The sequence below is a fragment of the Rhinolophus ferrumequinum genome, chromosome 15, assembly GCF_004115265.2.
Source record: "Rhinolophus ferrumequinum isolate MPI-CBG mRhiFer1 chromosome 15, mRhiFer1_v1.p, whole genome shotgun sequence".
NCBI classification, from domain to species: Eukaryota; Metazoa; Chordata; class Mammalia; order Chiroptera; family Rhinolophidae; genus Rhinolophus; species Rhinolophus ferrumequinum.
In genome coordinates, this window is record NC_046298.1 from 20,728,027 (window position 1) to 20,745,000 (window position 16,974).

Here is a 16,974-nt window from a genome sequence, read left to right on the forward strand (position 1 = left end):
CAACACTGACTTAGATATTCATCATCCTGTACTCCCTTACAGCTTAGACTTAGCAAATAAATATCTATTATAAAGCTAAAGGCATATCCAGTTGTGTAGACACAGATGGTGGCGCCCCAGCTACGGTATAAAGGCCCATTGCTTTATTGATCTTTGTTTTCAGCTTACAGGGACTCCACCTGGATCCTTAAAACAAAACAAAACAAAACGTTTTGTTTCCTTGACAAATGATTCCCAATTCCTAAACAAATAATACTAATAAATAAGACAAACCCACTAATAATATATTTAAAGGCGCAGGCACCTGCTGAGCCTCCACACTTTTCGTGCTCATAGTTCACAGAGAATATGTTCTTCAAAACAAGAACCTGGCTTTGGTTATACCTCAAAACAAGTATACTTCTAGGAACTGAGCTAAATAACCCAGAGCAACATGGTAAAAATAATTGTTATCAGCTTAACAGGTTTCACAGCAGCTTTGAGAAAGCAGAAAATTATTGCCTTGCCCAGGGAGGACACCTTGCTTACACTTGGAACCAGGAGGTTCAAGATCTCATCTGGAACTTTCTGGAAGAAGGGAAGAAGTGGTGGATTGGGCACAATTTAATGCTGCTGGGAAAATATCAAGAAAGAAACAATCCAGGTAAGGCTCTGAGGTTTAGTGTTTATTAAGGAAATTTCCTTGCTTTTATTCTGGAACAGGAGAGAGAAAGAATTTAAATCTTTCTGCCTTTGTATACAGAAAAATCGGTCACTTCATTACCATTATTCCTCTGAAATAGTTCTACTTTTGTGCTACAGCCTTTGATTTATCTGTGTAGCAAAGATGATGAGATTTTCTCAGTCTATCAAAAGTTAACTTACCTAATATTTCACTGAAAGTTTTGTGCAAAATTCTGAAGTAGGAAACCATCCCCCCCCCTTTTTCCCACCTCCCCCCACTATTCGGGTTCAAGCCGTTGTTTCTCAGTCTAGTTGTGTAGGACACAATATTATGAGCCTTGCGCTCCTCCCCGCTGAGGCATTCGTTTGCTAGCCTTTGGTCAGCCGCTCACGGCAGCTCAGGGCAGCTCCCAGCAGATCCTGCGGGCTGCCGGCCACTCATGGCAGCACACAGTAGCCCCCAGCAGCAAACAGCAGCCCGCAGCAGCTCACACCAACCTCCGGCAGCTCATGGCAGCCCAGCTCCAGGGAAAGCTGTTCACAATCTTAGCTGTAGAGGGCACAGCTCACTGGCCCATGGGAATTGAACCTGGCGACCTCGGTATTAGGAGCATGGCGCTCCAACCACCTGAGCCACTGGAACGGCCCGGGGAACCTTTTATGGTCACTTTTTTCCTGATAAATATCTCTTCATCATTCTTGGCTACAAGTTTCCTAATGCAGAAACTATAAATTATTTATCTGTTGTCTTTATTAGATAGACATATTCAAAATTATGCACCATAATCTTGTGGTCTTAGAGAAAAATCCAAGGCATTTATATCATAATCATCTTCATTGAAGTCTAGGTAAAGTAATGCTAAGCCTTGTGATAAAGAACACATAATATGAAAAAAAATAAACAATCTATAATATGTGAGGGGAAATCCTCAATTTTCATCTATTTTCATCAAATTTTGCTATGAAAACTAGCAAAATTTGGTTTTCATATTTAATTTCTTTTTAACGTTTGACTTTTGAGGATGAGACTTATCTGGGTCTGGTCTCTCTTCCACAGATGTCACAGCCCACTGGGCCACAAAGCCCATCAGGTGCACTTACATGTCCAGAAAGTCCAATCGGATCATCTCAAAAGTAGACTTATGCTCACTGAGGCATTATTTCATTTGCCAGGCTGGTAAGTGATGAAGCTACAATCTGCCAAAAACTAACTTTAGAAACTGATTCTAAATAAGGAGAATATGTGAGCACATGTTAGCAAGTCCATGAATGATAGAACATAGGACCGATGTAAAGATCTAGATTTTCATCATAATGATTAGAGTAAGAAACTGTTCATTTGGAGTGACTTTCTTATGCATCTCACTCTGGTAGCTGGAAAGAGCTGTGCCTTGATGTTCCCTTCATTGCATGAGCAGAGTGTGTGAGAAAGTGTATTATTAGTAAGCCCCATGTGTTTAGTTGGGTGTTTTTTGTTTTTTGTTTTTTTAATTAAGCAATATTTTTCATGGTGGTGGTTACATAAAACATTTCTTAGCTCATGAATTCTCAGAGAGCTTATGATGTCTCGGATTATTTAGGTAAAAATTCTGTTCCATTTTTTTAAAAATCACAAATACATTCTTACTAAAATAAGCATCTATGGGTGTTTCATAAAAGAGAATAAAAATACAGTACAATATTTCTCTATCACAAGAAATATTTCTCTCTTACAGTATTCCTCAACTACTGGGTATTGAAAGGACTCAGTATTTCAATGTAATGAATTTCTAGCTTCAAATCTCTCATTCTTACCCTTTCAAGCTCTGACTAATTTTGCCATTATAGCATGCTGTTGTTAATGAGACCAACGTTGTGAGCCTGATCTCTGCACAAGTCCAAAGGTCATGTGTTTCATTCTCAACTGCATCCCTAAAATTGGCCGGCCGTCTTACAGTTGTGGACTATTTTTCATCATCTTCAGAATTGGCAAAGCAACTCCTAAATAGCTTAAATGATGACGAATATCCATCCATCTTTCACTCTCCAAGAGTTGAGTTTTTAGACATTCTCAACTATTCTTGGTTTTGGAGTGAAAACGTATTCTCTGATATCATTCATGTACTTGCAAGAGATTATGGTTATGAAATATAGAATGTTTGTGAGGAAGATAATCTTGGACAAAAAAGAATTCCATTCGATTAATCTAAGCCAGTTCTGCAAATTCTGAGCTTACATTCCCATAATGAGAGGAAGAATGTTATAATAGTACAGCTACGAACTCAGGCTCTAGAGTCATGAGTTCATGAGTCAGAGTCTTGAGTTCATGTCTTGTTTCTATGACTTTTCAGCTGTGACACCTGGGTAAGCAGCTTAACCTCCATGCAGTCCAGTTTCCTTCAAAGGATTGTTATTAGACTAAGATAATACAAGTGAAGTGCTTGAACAATGCCTGGCATAATATTGTAATTATTACTGTTAGTATTATATTATTGTGCAATTTCTATTTTTTGTTCAAAGTTTATTTTCTGCTTCTAGATAGTTTCACATTCACATCAAAGGTGAAAACACTGAGAGATCCAATATTGTTAGTTAACCTTTAAAACTAAAGTATAGAAGTATTCAGATACAGTTATCATTGTCACAGTGTTTACACATTTTATTATGAACTTAAGAAATACTTCTTCCAGAATAACATATTAGTGGGAGAATTATTTGTAAATTTGTTCCTTAACATTCAAAAGATAAGTCTAATGCTTTGTGTTATCATAAAGTATTACTGAGGTTACAGATTGACTTTATCACATTGGAATAGTTGAACTCATGATTTTTCTTCATTTACTAAACAAAAAGCACTTAAAGATTAAGCTCACATATAAAAGTATTCCTTTCTAAGATATTTTTATTTCCAGAATGTTTGAATAAGAAGTAAAATTTTGTGTTCAAAGTGGTATTGTAATTGGGTTGATATTCACCTTGTATGTACCAAGACAGACATACTGGTTGTGTAAACTTTGAAATACTTCTATGCCCTTGGTAAAGTAAAATAATATAAACTCATTACTTCAAACTAATTATCATAGGATGACATGACAACCATTAATAAATGGAGTTCTGTCCTGGCAACCTCTGAAAAATATTTGTAACACTATCTGCCGTCTCTGCTAAGGTCACAGTGTCACACATCCTTTTGAGACACTCTGTGCTTTAGGAGAATCATCAGTTTACCATTATCCTTAAATTGCATACTTGTTACTACTTCTAAATAAGTTAGCTTTGACTTTGTTCTAGTTTAAGTAGTAAATGGGTGATGTTTTGATATTTATAAAATCAGTAGTTTGTAATAAAATACTAAACACAAATTCCTACAACCCTGGGTGAAAAGAATGGATCTAAGAAATAATCACCAATGACTGCTAACATAATGGAGAGAAAGACATTATGTGACTCCTGACGGAAGTACTTGGCAACAGCTACTAAATATTCTTATAAAAAGTAGAACTTGAACCTGACTAAGCCTCTAGAGCCAACAGTTTATAGGAAGTAAGAGAACCCAGGAACATGTTAGATGGCACACAAAAACTTGTACAAGAATATTTATAGTAGCTTCATTTGTAATAGCCCAAAACTGGAAATGAACCAGATGTTCTTCAGTAGATGAATGGTTAAATAACGGTGGTACATACATCTATGTCATGGAATACTGTTCAGCAATAAAAATAAAGTATTCATACACACAACAACCTGGATTAATCTCCAGAGAATTCTACCGAGTTAAACAAGATCAATCTCAACATGCTACATACTGTATGATCCCATTTATTTAATATTCTTGAAATGAAATTACAAAAGTCTAGGATGGAGAATAAATCAGTAGTTGTCAGGGGCCAAGAAAGGGGTAAGGGCAGGAGGGAAGTAGGCGTGGCTATTAAAGGGCCACATGACGGGTCCTTATAAGGATGGAAAATTTATCTTGTCAGTATCAATGTCCATATCCTGGTTATACTATAGTTTTGCAAGATGTTATCCTTGGGAGAAACCGAATAAAGGGAACGTAGCATCTCTCTATTATTTCTTGACAACTGCTGATGAATCTACAATTATCTCAAAATAGTAAGTTTAATTTTTTACAAAGAAAGAAAAAATGCCCTCAATGTATGTATACACATCACTTAGGAAGTATTCTTGCCAAAAACTAGAGAAATGCAAATGTAAAATAAACTGAGATACCATTTCCCACCTATCAGACTGGCATAAATCCGCAAACTTAACGTATTCTGTTGGCAAGACCATTGGGGAATAGGCAATTTCATAAATTGTTAGTGGGGATACAATAAGATACAATCATTGTGCAGGGGAATTTAGCAATCTCTAGCAAAATTAGATATATATTTACCCTTTGACCCAGCAATCTTGCTGCTAGGAAGCTATCCCAAAAGTCCACTGGCAAAAATACAAAAAAGACACATACATAATGCTATCTATGGTAGCTCTCTTTGTAATAGCAAAGAGTAGAAGCAATTCACATACCTATCAAGAGGGGACTGGTTGTAAAAAGAAGGAAGATCTCTACTGCAGTGGGGTTATCGCTATAATATGTTCTTTTAGTGGGAAAAAAGCTACTTTATGCTACTTTAAGAAAGGGGTAATATGAATAGATGTGCATATTCATACAAATATATAAACATAATAGAAAAACAAAAACTTCGGAAATGATTACCTATAGGGGAAGGGGAAGTAGAATAGAAAGGACAAAGAAGGAATTTAGACCTTTTTGAATGTACTTTGTTTAATAGTTTTGACATTGGAACTCTATAAATGTTTTACATAATTAGAAAACAAATTTAAATTAAAATGAAAAAAAAGCAATCCCTAAAAATAAGGAAAAAGAGAGCAGGAGAGGAACTAGTCGTAGCAAGTTTAGATAATTTTTAAGGGAGTTTTGCTCAAGAGCAGGAATGAATTGAAGCGATAATTCCTGAGGCAATGTAAATTGTGGGGGTTTTTTTCCTTAAGATGGGAAATACAGTATTCTAGGACAATGTTCTTGATCCAAGCTAGTGTGCTACTAGAGAATTTCATTTTGAGTAGGAGCACAGGGAGATTGTAGTAACAGGAGAGAAGGAGGTGTCTGTGGGTACAGATGCTGGTAGGTGGGCAGATTTGATGGAGTCCGTGGAAAGACTTAATTGCTTCCATATTTCCCTTGCTTCTATATTTCCCCTTGAGGCAGAAAGCCAGGTTATCACTTGACCCGACACTGAGGATCAGGGACTCCTAGTTGTTGGAGATTTGAGTAGAAGTGGGAAAGGGTCATCTAGGAGAGTAGAAGCAGGAATAGACTAGGGGAATACAGTATGATTGCTAGGCAATGTGAAGGCAGGCCTCTGGGGTTTCTGATCCTGAATTTAAACTGAGAGATAGTCAATTAGGTTGTAAAACTTTCTCTGCTGTGTTCAGCAGCATGATGAGAAACACCAGCTTTACACAAGGCACGTTCAAGAATGTTATTGTCCATCTTCTGAACTCTTATCTCTACCAATAGGAATTATAGACTACAAAGAAGAATATTATGCTTAGGATGTAATTTCTTAAAATGAACTTAATTCTCTGTCTTCTCAGTGTTGACTTAATCAGAGGACTTAATTTTGAGATGTTGGATCACATAAGGCGATATCACTGTGCTCCAGAGCAAAAGAACTATTTCAGAATTCCTACATTATTGTTCTTTAAAAAAAAAATGGATACTCTTGCATTTGTTTTCTTGATTATCACTTATGTGCTTGTAATGCTTATTTTATAGACTTACAGTTAGAGCTGTATCCTGTAAATTAACTTTTGCATTGACCTCCAAATAGATGCCTTTTCAGACCGAGATGCCAGTTATGAAAGAAATGCAAATAATTCTCATTTACATTGGACGTCCAAGAAGACAAAAAGAGAAGTTGCAATACCGAGAAACAAAATGACCTCAGGTAATGTGTGGTGAAATCAATTTCTTGCCCTAAAGGATGCACAAGACTGAATTAATGCTGAAATATGTCATCATAACAGGTATCCAATAAATATTGATTGCATTCTATTTTGTCTGATCTTAATATTGCAGTCTTTGCTTTTACTTTATAAATTATAAATACTTACTTTCTTGATATTCCTTTGGCCACCCTCTCTTCACATATGTCTAAATAAAAGACAAAGTTTTTTCCCCCAAAATGTTCCACCAAAAAAGAGAGGCTTCTTAAAGTCTTTGCAAAGTCCTTCAAATTGCGGTGTTCTCTCTCATTTGTTTTTTAAAATTTTGAAAAACAAATACCATTTGGGGAAGATGCATTAGCCTGAAGTGAACTCAGTCAATATCAGTGTTGGATGATTATAGCAATCACCTGATAGAATGGGTGAAAAAAGAGACAAATTTAAAGTAGATTTAGTGATTATTCTTAGGGGTAGGACCTCACAACTTCAAGTGTTAGATGCCCTTGTCAACAAGCCCTTTATCCCTTAAAAGAGCTGGACAAAGTGAGAGACATTTATAAACCAAAGTGAGCAGGGTTACTTTCATTATGTGGAGCAAAGGGAAGTCTTGGGGCAGGAGTATGTAACTTGTACTGAGCAGGCAAGTGCTGATTGGTTGACCCGGGCCTGCTTTTTCTGGAAGAGCCCAGCATAGAAATTTTCCCAAGTTTTGGTTTGCTGAAGTGGGACTTAGCATCTGAGTGGTTCCATCTTGGGCCTAATCTGGTTATTTTAACACCAATAAGCCATATTTTAGCAAGTTAAAACATAGGATCGATTGCTATATGTCCTCCATATTGGGTTTTTGTTTTTTTTTGGTAGAAAAATTTTATAAGTTTATTTGAGTCAAACAAAACAAACCTGGAAGCACATCTCAACAGACTGAGAAAAATGTTTTGTTTTGTTTTTTTTTTTGGTAGAAAAATTTTATAAGTTTATTTGAGTCAAACAAAACAAACCTGGAAGCACATCTCAACAGACTGAGAAAAATGTCATATTGTTCAATGAAGAGAATGGTTTCCTATTTATCACTCTTTCTGTTTCGTTCTGAGAGAACACCTGACATGTATCCTCCACATCAGTTCTGTTCTGTATTACCTCCACTGTGGATAGTAATTTTTCTGCATGCAGCATTTGTAGTTTTCTTGAAATCCTCTAATACCATTTATTTCTCTTTTAATTTATCTCAGTCTTATGCATTTTAGCTTCAGTTGATTTATCTTTAAGACTTTCTATTAAGGATGTTAAATAGCTTTCTGAATTTTTATTTTCTGTTGATAATTTTCAGAGATGTAATTTCCTCTGAGTCCTCTGGATTCAATTCCCAGGTTCTATGACAGCTGTGGGCTCCCTTTTGGTTTTTGGTTTTTCCTTATCTTTTAAGGCAAGATCTTTTCAAACGCAATGTTTGTCTGGAGACCGAGAAATTGGGTCACTCTTAGTTCAGCAGCCTGTTGGCTTAGGTAGTGATCATAACCCCTTTCTAGTCAGTTCCCTGTTCCCAGCAAGCTATTGACCTAACAACCCTAATCCAAGGTGACATTTTCCTCAATTCTACATACATTGCTTTAATTTTCACATTATTAGATATTATTACACCCATTATCCAGTTGAGAAAATCAAGGCTTCATAGTTATGGTAAAAGGCAAACCAGCTCTGGAGCCCTGGTCTTTTGATGCAGAATCCAGTTTCTTCTACCCTCCATCCTGTTTGCCTTGATAAAAAGACATGGTATATGATCAAAAGAACATCTCAGAACTCTGTCCTCCCCGAGCAGTAGTAGCTACAGTGATTCTGCTGCTAAATGTACATGACAGTGCTGTGAACAACAGAGAGTGTTATAGGAAAAGAGAGAGGGGGCGAAGGAGTCTTGCTGTAGTTTTAGTGCTCTCAACGCTCATGCCTTGAAAGAAGTCAGCATAAGGTAATAGCAGATAGGCACGTTAGCACACTGATATTGCCTTCAGAGCATGGTTTTCTTGCTGGAAAATGTGGAAGGAGAATGAAAGCAGTAATGATCTGGTAAAATGGTGTAAATGATCATTTTCTAAAAGTCTATCAGAAATATGCTCTAATTTGTTAATGAGCTCTTGGTAAAATTATGACACAGGTATTTCTGTAGTGATGTGTATCTACTGGCTACTTTATGATTGATGTGATTTAATATTTATTTTTATATCAAGGTTGCTGAAGAGTAAGCAAAGGGATTACACGTTAGTGATTTGTAATGCTTCAGCTTCAGAATTCTAATTTGTCTACAGATTTATCAATAGTGTGAAATGATCACTCTGGTTTCCTATATATAAAACAATCTGCATGTTTAGCCAAGAATAAGACATTCACAAATAAAATAGGAAGAAATATTTCTATCCTAGGCTTTTACTTGAACTTAATCTATTCCTTTTTTCTACAGGAGCCATTCATCTTTCAACCACATGTCACCAACCTGCTTGTGCTAACCTTGTAAGTACTTACCTTCACAATACACATCTTGGAATATTAGTCTGTTTGTCATCCCTTGTGGGTCCTACCAGAACTCTGCTCTGTCTCATAGAGTGCTCTGAATAATAGTTTTCTAATAAGGAAAGGAAAGTGCTTAAGTGCAGGAAAGAATCAGGTTTAATGGATGCATTATTAAAGACATTTTTAAAACCTGTCATTGGCTTTTTTTTTTTTTGGTATAATTCATTTGTTGTTTGTTTGTTTATTTCATGCTTCATTCCAGAAAGGACTTATGGCATCTTACAAAACTAAATGCAATGCAATAAAATTTTAAAACTTTTTTATAAAAGGAAAAAAGTAAGAAATCTGAGTGAAAGGAAAATAAAGGTAGAAACTCTGCATAACCTATAAAATTTCACCTTCAAGAAATTTCTCAGCATTTTTGTCTTTGTGTCTTACATAGAAATCTTTTAGTGGATGTCTAAATATAGATTTACAATTATTTGATCCACTGCAAAAAAAAGTGTTTTATCAGTATAAAAGAGAACATGGGGCGGTGGCCGGATTGCTCAATTGGTTAGAACGGAAGCTCTCAACAACAAGGTTGTCGGTTCAATTCCCACATGGGCTGTGCCCCCTGTAACTAAAGATTGAAAACAGCGACTGAACTTGGAGCTGAGGCTGCGCCCTCCACAACTAGATTAAAGGACAATGACTTAAAGCTGATGGGCCCTGGAGAAGCACACTGTTCCCCAATATTCCTCCAATAAAAATTAAAAAAAAAAAAAGAAGAACAGGGATGAAATAAAAACCCCTTAAGTCAGTATTTCTCAAGCAATGTTCTGCAGAATAACAACCAGCATTTGCTTAAAGTGTTGTTAGAAGGAAACAAACTTTTCTGAGTGTAGGACTTCTCAGAGCCCTTAAATGACCGGAACCTAACTTCTCACATCTTCACCACTATGACCCGGTCCAAGCCACCGTCATCTCCCATCTGAAGATACCCTATTTGCATCTGTCCCCTATTAATCTCCCTGCTTTGGCCTTTGGCCCCTTTCTATCAGTGCTCAACACAGCAGTGAGAGGAGCCTGCATGACAGAAGTCAGATCGTGCTCTGCTCCTCAAAGCCCCCTTATCTTCCCATTTCATTCAAAGTAGAATGACACTCTTCTCAATTGCCTGACACAGGACATGCTCTCCCACCCCATCCCTCATTCCCATCCCAGCCCCAGGATCTTTTTTATCTCCCCTCCTACCATTTTTGCTCATCTAGCTTCCTTGTTCTTCTTCAAACAAAACCAGAAGGCTGTGGCCTCCGGCCCTTTGCACTTCTCCAGTGTCCTTCTCCAATATAATGACAGAGCTGTCTCTCTCCCTTTATTCAATTCTCCGCAAAAATGCCCCTTCCTGACATTTCAGCACCTTCTCTGAAATACACGCTGTCTTTGCTTACCCTTATTTTTTTTTCTTCATGGCACTTTTTGAATGCATGGTATAATTTTCTCTCTGTCTCCACCACTAAAATGGACGCTTCAATGAGGGCAAGAACTTGGCTCGTTTTGTTCATTGCTGTATCCCCAGTTCCCCAGAACATTGCTTAGCACCTGGTGGATGTTTAATTATAATTTATTGAATGGTTGACAATAAATACACTAAGGTAAATTGTGAATCTTAAAGAGGATAATACAGTACGCTGCTTTCTCAAAACTGTTGAGCACAGGATCTTTTTGAGAGAAAGGTCTGTTAATATCTCACGGGACATGAGAGTTCCAGAGCAATTTTGGAAATACAGCTTTAATTTTCATTATTTGGTAATATCAGATTTAACCTTTTCCTTTCCATATTTTTATCTTTTAGTCCAAGACCCTGTGCCGTTCTATCAGCCCATTTCCTTCAGCACTACCCAAAGTCACGCAACAGCGGGTAGCAGTCATATCGGTACCTACCAGCCAGCCTCTCCCTGTGATAGCAGAGCTCAGCAGGCCCTCATCTGTTACACATGCTGAAAAAACTCTCGTAGAAATAACTTCAAGCCCCAAAGAGGACTCATACTCAGATGTCTTCACCACTCCTCTACAAGCATCATTTCAGAATGCCTCTGCTCAGGTAAATACAGAACTGGGTACCTTTGTGATACTGAAAAAGCACTTTTATTCTTTTTTTCTATTTAGGTGATGCTTCACGAATAGTGATGCTAGAAGGAGCCTGGTTCATCCTTTACCTCTGAGCGGAACTACACCTGAGAATGCCTGACAGACAAGTATATATCCCAGTTAAAAGCAAAACCAAAACAAGTCCATGAAAGTATTCCACAATGGGTTGTATACCTATTTCAGTATTGAATGTCTTATTATTATTTAATGTTATTATATTTAGTGCTTCAAATGGGAAGGAACCTTTGTTGACCTGCCCCACTTTTTCAGCAGCAGCAAACCCCCTGGACAACTCCTACTCACCATCTCAACTCCCTTTCACCTTTGTTCCTTTTTTCCCACAAATTGAAGGAAAAGGCAACAGCCACAGTATTGACTGAAGAAAATCACCCTGCTTCTCCCCATCTTTTTTGTTTTAAACACAAGCTTTCCTTGTGTGCAGTCTAGCATTTCCCTGCTAGAAAAGAATCCTGTTTACTCTGGATCTGCTTTCACTGGTGATGGAAACTAGATGTTCACCATTGTCTCAGTTAGCTTTGTGTTCTACTGGGGGGGGACCAACCTACAGTGGCTTAAACAAAGAGTGTTTGTTTGCCTTAACTAGAACTCTGAAGGTAGAATATCCAAAAGAGTCTACAGATAAATTATTAGAAATAGTAAGAGAATTTAGCAATGGTGCTGAATATCATCAGATCAGTTTACTAAAGTTATTTGTATTATTACATATCAGCAACAATCAGGAAATTAGATTTAAAAATATATATAATAGCAAGTACCTGGGAGTAAATCTAACCAAAGATATGTACAGCTTCTATAGAGACAACTATAAGGCTTGAGTAAGAGACATTAAAGAAAAGCTAAGGAAATGGTGAGACCTACTACAATTCAGCCCACATTACACGTTCTGCACTAAAATATTGAATAAGGCGTCCTCAGTGACCTGCCTGGCTATAGCTACAATGGCATTAAATATAAGACCTGACCTCCACTGGTAAACGTGCAGTTGTGTGGCCACTGTGTCTCGTATCTTCTTTCCTTCTTATTTACATCTCAGTCCCAAAGTATAAAACCAAAGATGTGTGGTCCTCAATTCTAAGATCTCTCTATATCTGATTCAACCTCCTACACACACCCTGTGAATCAGGAATAACCCTATTCAATTGTAGGGTCCACGAGGGCAGGATCACAACTGACTTTAACTGCTCCAACTTCCGAGCCTAGCAGTACACAGTAGGCATTTAATAAGAACTTGCTGAATACATGATTGAATTAGGCTGTAAGTGGGCTGTTCTCTAGAAATCGGGCCAAGTAGTTGGTATAAACAGATTTGTCTCAGGGTTGGACTTCCAGTTCAAAAGAAGTAGCCTCTTAAGCTTTGGGACCATGTCCAGTGTTCTAGGTTTGTTTTCTCAGATGTTTTCTGCTTCCCACCTCCTGCCATGTGGTATTTCAAGTACTTCCCTCTTGAACTTGAACTCTTGGATTGAGGGAGATAAACACAATGGGAAACCCAGGGGGATAAACATACGTACTTCTGAATAGAAATTTTGTTTTTGTTGTTTTGATTCCCAGGTTTCCCTCACTTTTGATCATGGCCATAGACTTAAACTTACTCTTACAAATTTTATTTCCAGATTCATTTGTCCTTGGATCATTCATTATATAACCTTGTTATCCATTTTCTCTACTGTATGGGAGAAGTGAAAATAAATTCTATCTATTTGCAGAAAAGCTTCTGAAAGTAATAACTTATGGAAAGCCTGTGATTCATAGAGCTTGTAATGTCATCAAAGGTCAGCTCTCGTTAAACCAATGTCTCAAACTACTAAAGTGCAATGATTATATATAAATAATTTTCACAAAATTCTTTGTTCCCAATAGGTCATGGATGAGATAACGGGGAACTTTAGCAAAGCAGTTCATGGTTCACAAGCTCACAACAAATTACAGAAAGCTTGCGAGATACTCCAGAAGCTGACAGCCTTTATTCCAGGATTTTCTGAGTCAGTTCAGGTAAGCAGAGGATGATAGAGAGGGAACAAGACCTGAGAAAAGGGAAAATGATAAACAGAAAAAGTATAACAAAATAGAAAATATATATATAATCTGGAGATTACTCTCTGTACAGAATTTAACCATTATAAATATTTTGTGGATACTCAATTTAAATATTAGCAAGTATATTTATACCTTTAAAACTGAAGATTGTGAAAAAAAATTGACCACTAGTGACATTCTCGGACGTGCTGTGTTTATTTTCTTTTGTTCATTTGTCATGTTACTGCCTTTCTGATGTGTTTGTTAGGAGCAATCATGGGAGAAAAAAGTAGATCCACACCTTGCCATACAGTAGTGCAGCCTTGAAACAGGCATCAAAAATCAGTACCCCCATGATATTTGCATTTTTTGGAACCATATTTGCCATTGTATTTCCCCGTAATTATTCATGCCCCTTTCTACTCCCTACACGTGAGTGAATTAAGGTGGTAGGATTAGTGAGAACTTTAATTTTCTTTTTTCTATTTCCTATATTTTCAAGTGTTCTGCAATAAGTATGTAAATGCAGTCTGTATTGGTTTATTTGGACTTTATAATTATAGAGCTGATACATGATTGTTATTTAAAAAATCAGAACAAAACATAAAAAGCAGAGCCTTCACCATCTTTGTTCTTCTGCCAACCTCATTCTCTAGATGTAACGAGTTGTTAGTTTAGTCTTAATTTGCTGCGCATAACCTTCCAAACTTTTCTTTATGCATACACAAGTTTGTTGGTTTGTTTTGTTTTAACAAAAATGGGGTTAAAGTATACAGATTTTTCTGTCCCTTGATTTTTTCACTTAATAAAAAACATCATGGTTATCTTTTCATGTCAGTACACATAAATGAATTCTTTATTTTTAATGTTCACTTAGATATTTTTCACTTGTTTACTCTTGCAAATGGCATATCTGTGGACATCGTTGTCCTTACATCTTGGAGCACTTATGCATATATTTCTATAGGCAAGAATGCTAGAAAGAGAATTGATAGGCTTTTAAATTTTCAATGGATGACAAAATTACCCTCCCTTCCTAAAAGGAACTGTTTTACATTCCCACTAAGCTTTTTCCCATACTTTCATTTTTGCCAGTTTTAAAGTCAAGAAAAGAAAGAAAAGCATTTTATTGATTGCTAAGGAGCATTTTATACATTGCTAATGTATAATCATTTTATACATTGTCCATTTTTATTTCTCCTCTGAATTGCTTCTTTATATCGTTCATCCATTTTCCATCCATTTGGGTTGTTTGTCTCTATTTGTCTGTAAGAGAGCTTTATTTAGTCTTAATTTGAATTGCTTCTTTATATTGTTCATCCATTTTCCATCCATTTGGGTTGTTTGTCTCTATTTGTCTGTAAGAGAGCTTTATTTATTATTGATGTCATATATGTTGCAAATATTTTGTGCCCATGTCTTACTTTTAACTTCATTTGTTTTTTATTTCTGTATTTTATTTTTCACATCTTCTAGCTTGCAGAAGTTTTTAATAAATGTAACTGTGAAAATAAATGACATTTCAAAACAAAAACAGTAGTAGCTACAGTGAATAGTCAGTAAATATCTGTCAGTTGGTTTATTTGACTTGTTTTACATGAGAACAACCTGCAGAAAGTAGAATTAGTGTTTTGTGTTTTGTTTAGAACTTCTCCTTGATTTCTGTTTTAAGTCTGTCTTGAATGCTTTTGAGGTCCTAGATGCAAAGGGATAGTCTACTCAGTTATTTCAGTCAGCATTGTTCTTTTCTTTGGCATTCCTTTTTTAAGCTTAGTTTTGTTAATTTGACATTTGATCTACTTATCACTCAAAAAGGGTTATGTCAGTTTCTTAGAATCACCTGAACTACGAATCCTCCCCGTAGGTAATATATAATAATATATTTTCCTTCCCTGCCAAGTTGTAATATTGCTTCTTATTAAAAATATATTTGAAATGTGTAACAAACTTTGAACTCCTGCTAAAAAGAACACAAATAAATTGAAAACAATCATAAACAGTTCAGAGATGTATGTTTGCTTTTTAAAATTCCCAGGTCAACTCTCTTATTTACTTGAATGAGCGGTTACTGAAGAGCCCATTTCAGAACAACAGCACTCTGGATTTCAAAATTCCTGTGGCTGTCTGCCTCTTTCACTCCCTCAATGTAGTGAAAGCTGATAAAGCAAGTCGACCAAGATCCAAGCATGACGTTGAGCACGTAAGTACAATATATGCCACTGGCCAACTCTCTTTAGAAACTTTAATCTTGACAGACCCAGGTATCACACAGCCTCTCCCTAGACTCTCAAGAGAATACAGCTAAGGCTTCACCACTGAATAGACTGCTGTCAAGCCTGATGGGGCCTCCACTCTATCCGACTAGTGAGCCAAGGCTACCTAGTGCTGTAATCCAGTGGAAAGAACTTAGTAAAAGTGCCTACCACACAGGAAACACTCTGTCAATTATATGTGCTATGCACATGAAAAGATGTTCAACATTATTAGTCATTAGGGAAATGCAATCAAACCACAGTGAGATACCATTTCACATCCAAAAAGACACACAATAACAAGTGGTGGCAAGGAGGCAGAGAATTGGAACCCTCATGCATCATATATTGTAACATGATACAGCCACTTTGTAAAGCAGCTTGACAGTTCTTCAAAATGTGAAAAATAGAATTACTATGTGACCTAGCAATTCCACTCCTTGGAATATACCACATATGTCCACACTAAACCTCGTACACTTCTATTCATAACAGCATATTCAAATAGCCAAAAAGTGGAAACAACCCAATGTCCATAAGCTGATGAATGGATAAATAAAATGCAATATGTCCATATGATGGAATATTATTTGACAACAAAAGAGAATGGAGTACTGATACATGCTACAAGATAAATGAACCTTGCACATTATGCTAAGGGAAAGAAGCCAGTCACAAAAGACAGTATGATTCCATTTATATGAAATGTTCAGGAGAGGCAAATCTATAGCCATAGAACATAGATTAATGGTTGCCTACGGCTAGGGGAGATGGGGACAGGAGACTGGACAGTGACTGCTGCTGGGTTTATTTTAGGGGAGATGAAAATATTCTAAAATTAAATCTTGATGATAGTTGCACAACCCTGTGCATACACTAAAAAACATTGAATTGTATATGTTTAAATAGGTGAATTGTATGTGTAAATTTCATTGCAATAAAAGCTTTTTTAATAAACAGATATAGGGCACTTTATATTGGGGGCAAAAAAATATGTATTTCCTTCAGTGGCCCTCTTAGTTGATACAAAGTATGATGAGTTTTTATGCAGACTGCGAGTACTTTCTGTGGGTTTTCTCCAATTAATGTCACCTTTCATTATATTATCTTCAAGATCCCTTTTCTCCTCCTAACCCCCTCCAAATCATTATTTTACTAACACAGTACACTGAGGTCACACAAGTCACATGTTATTTCCCTATAAATGCAGGTAGAAAATATTATGAAAATGTCCTTGCTGGCCCTTAAGGAGACCCAGGAAGCACTTCTACAGCAAAATCAGTTTTCTGAGTCTTCGGTGACTTTGACCTCTTCCATCGCTACTCTGATGCTGAGCAGGTAACAGAGGAGGAAGGAAAGAGAAGAGTTTCATTTTAGTTTTTTGACCTTTATAAAACAAACAGAAATTGATTTTCATTTAACTTCTTTTTCAGTA

The 16,974-nt window shown here is 36.6% G+C and overlaps 1 protein-coding gene across 1 annotated transcript in view; it reads left to right on the top strand.

The window, feature by feature from the left end:
* The window catches only part of PKD1L3 (polycystin 1 like 3, transient receptor potential channel interacting), a 66,043-nt gene that overhangs the window by 1,552 nt on the left and 47,517 nt on the right, over positions 1 to 16,974 (top strand). The window contains 8 exon segments of the mRNA XM_033129221.1: positions 511 to 643; positions 1,721 to 1,840; positions 6,501 to 6,617; positions 9,068 to 9,117; positions 10,955 to 11,203; positions 13,132 to 13,263; positions 15,323 to 15,487; positions 16,750 to 16,877. Of these exon segments, the coding sequence (XP_032985112.1) occupies positions 511 to 643; positions 1,721 to 1,840; positions 6,501 to 6,617; positions 9,068 to 9,117; positions 10,955 to 11,203; positions 13,132 to 13,263; positions 15,323 to 15,487; positions 16,750 to 16,877 (1,094 nt within the window).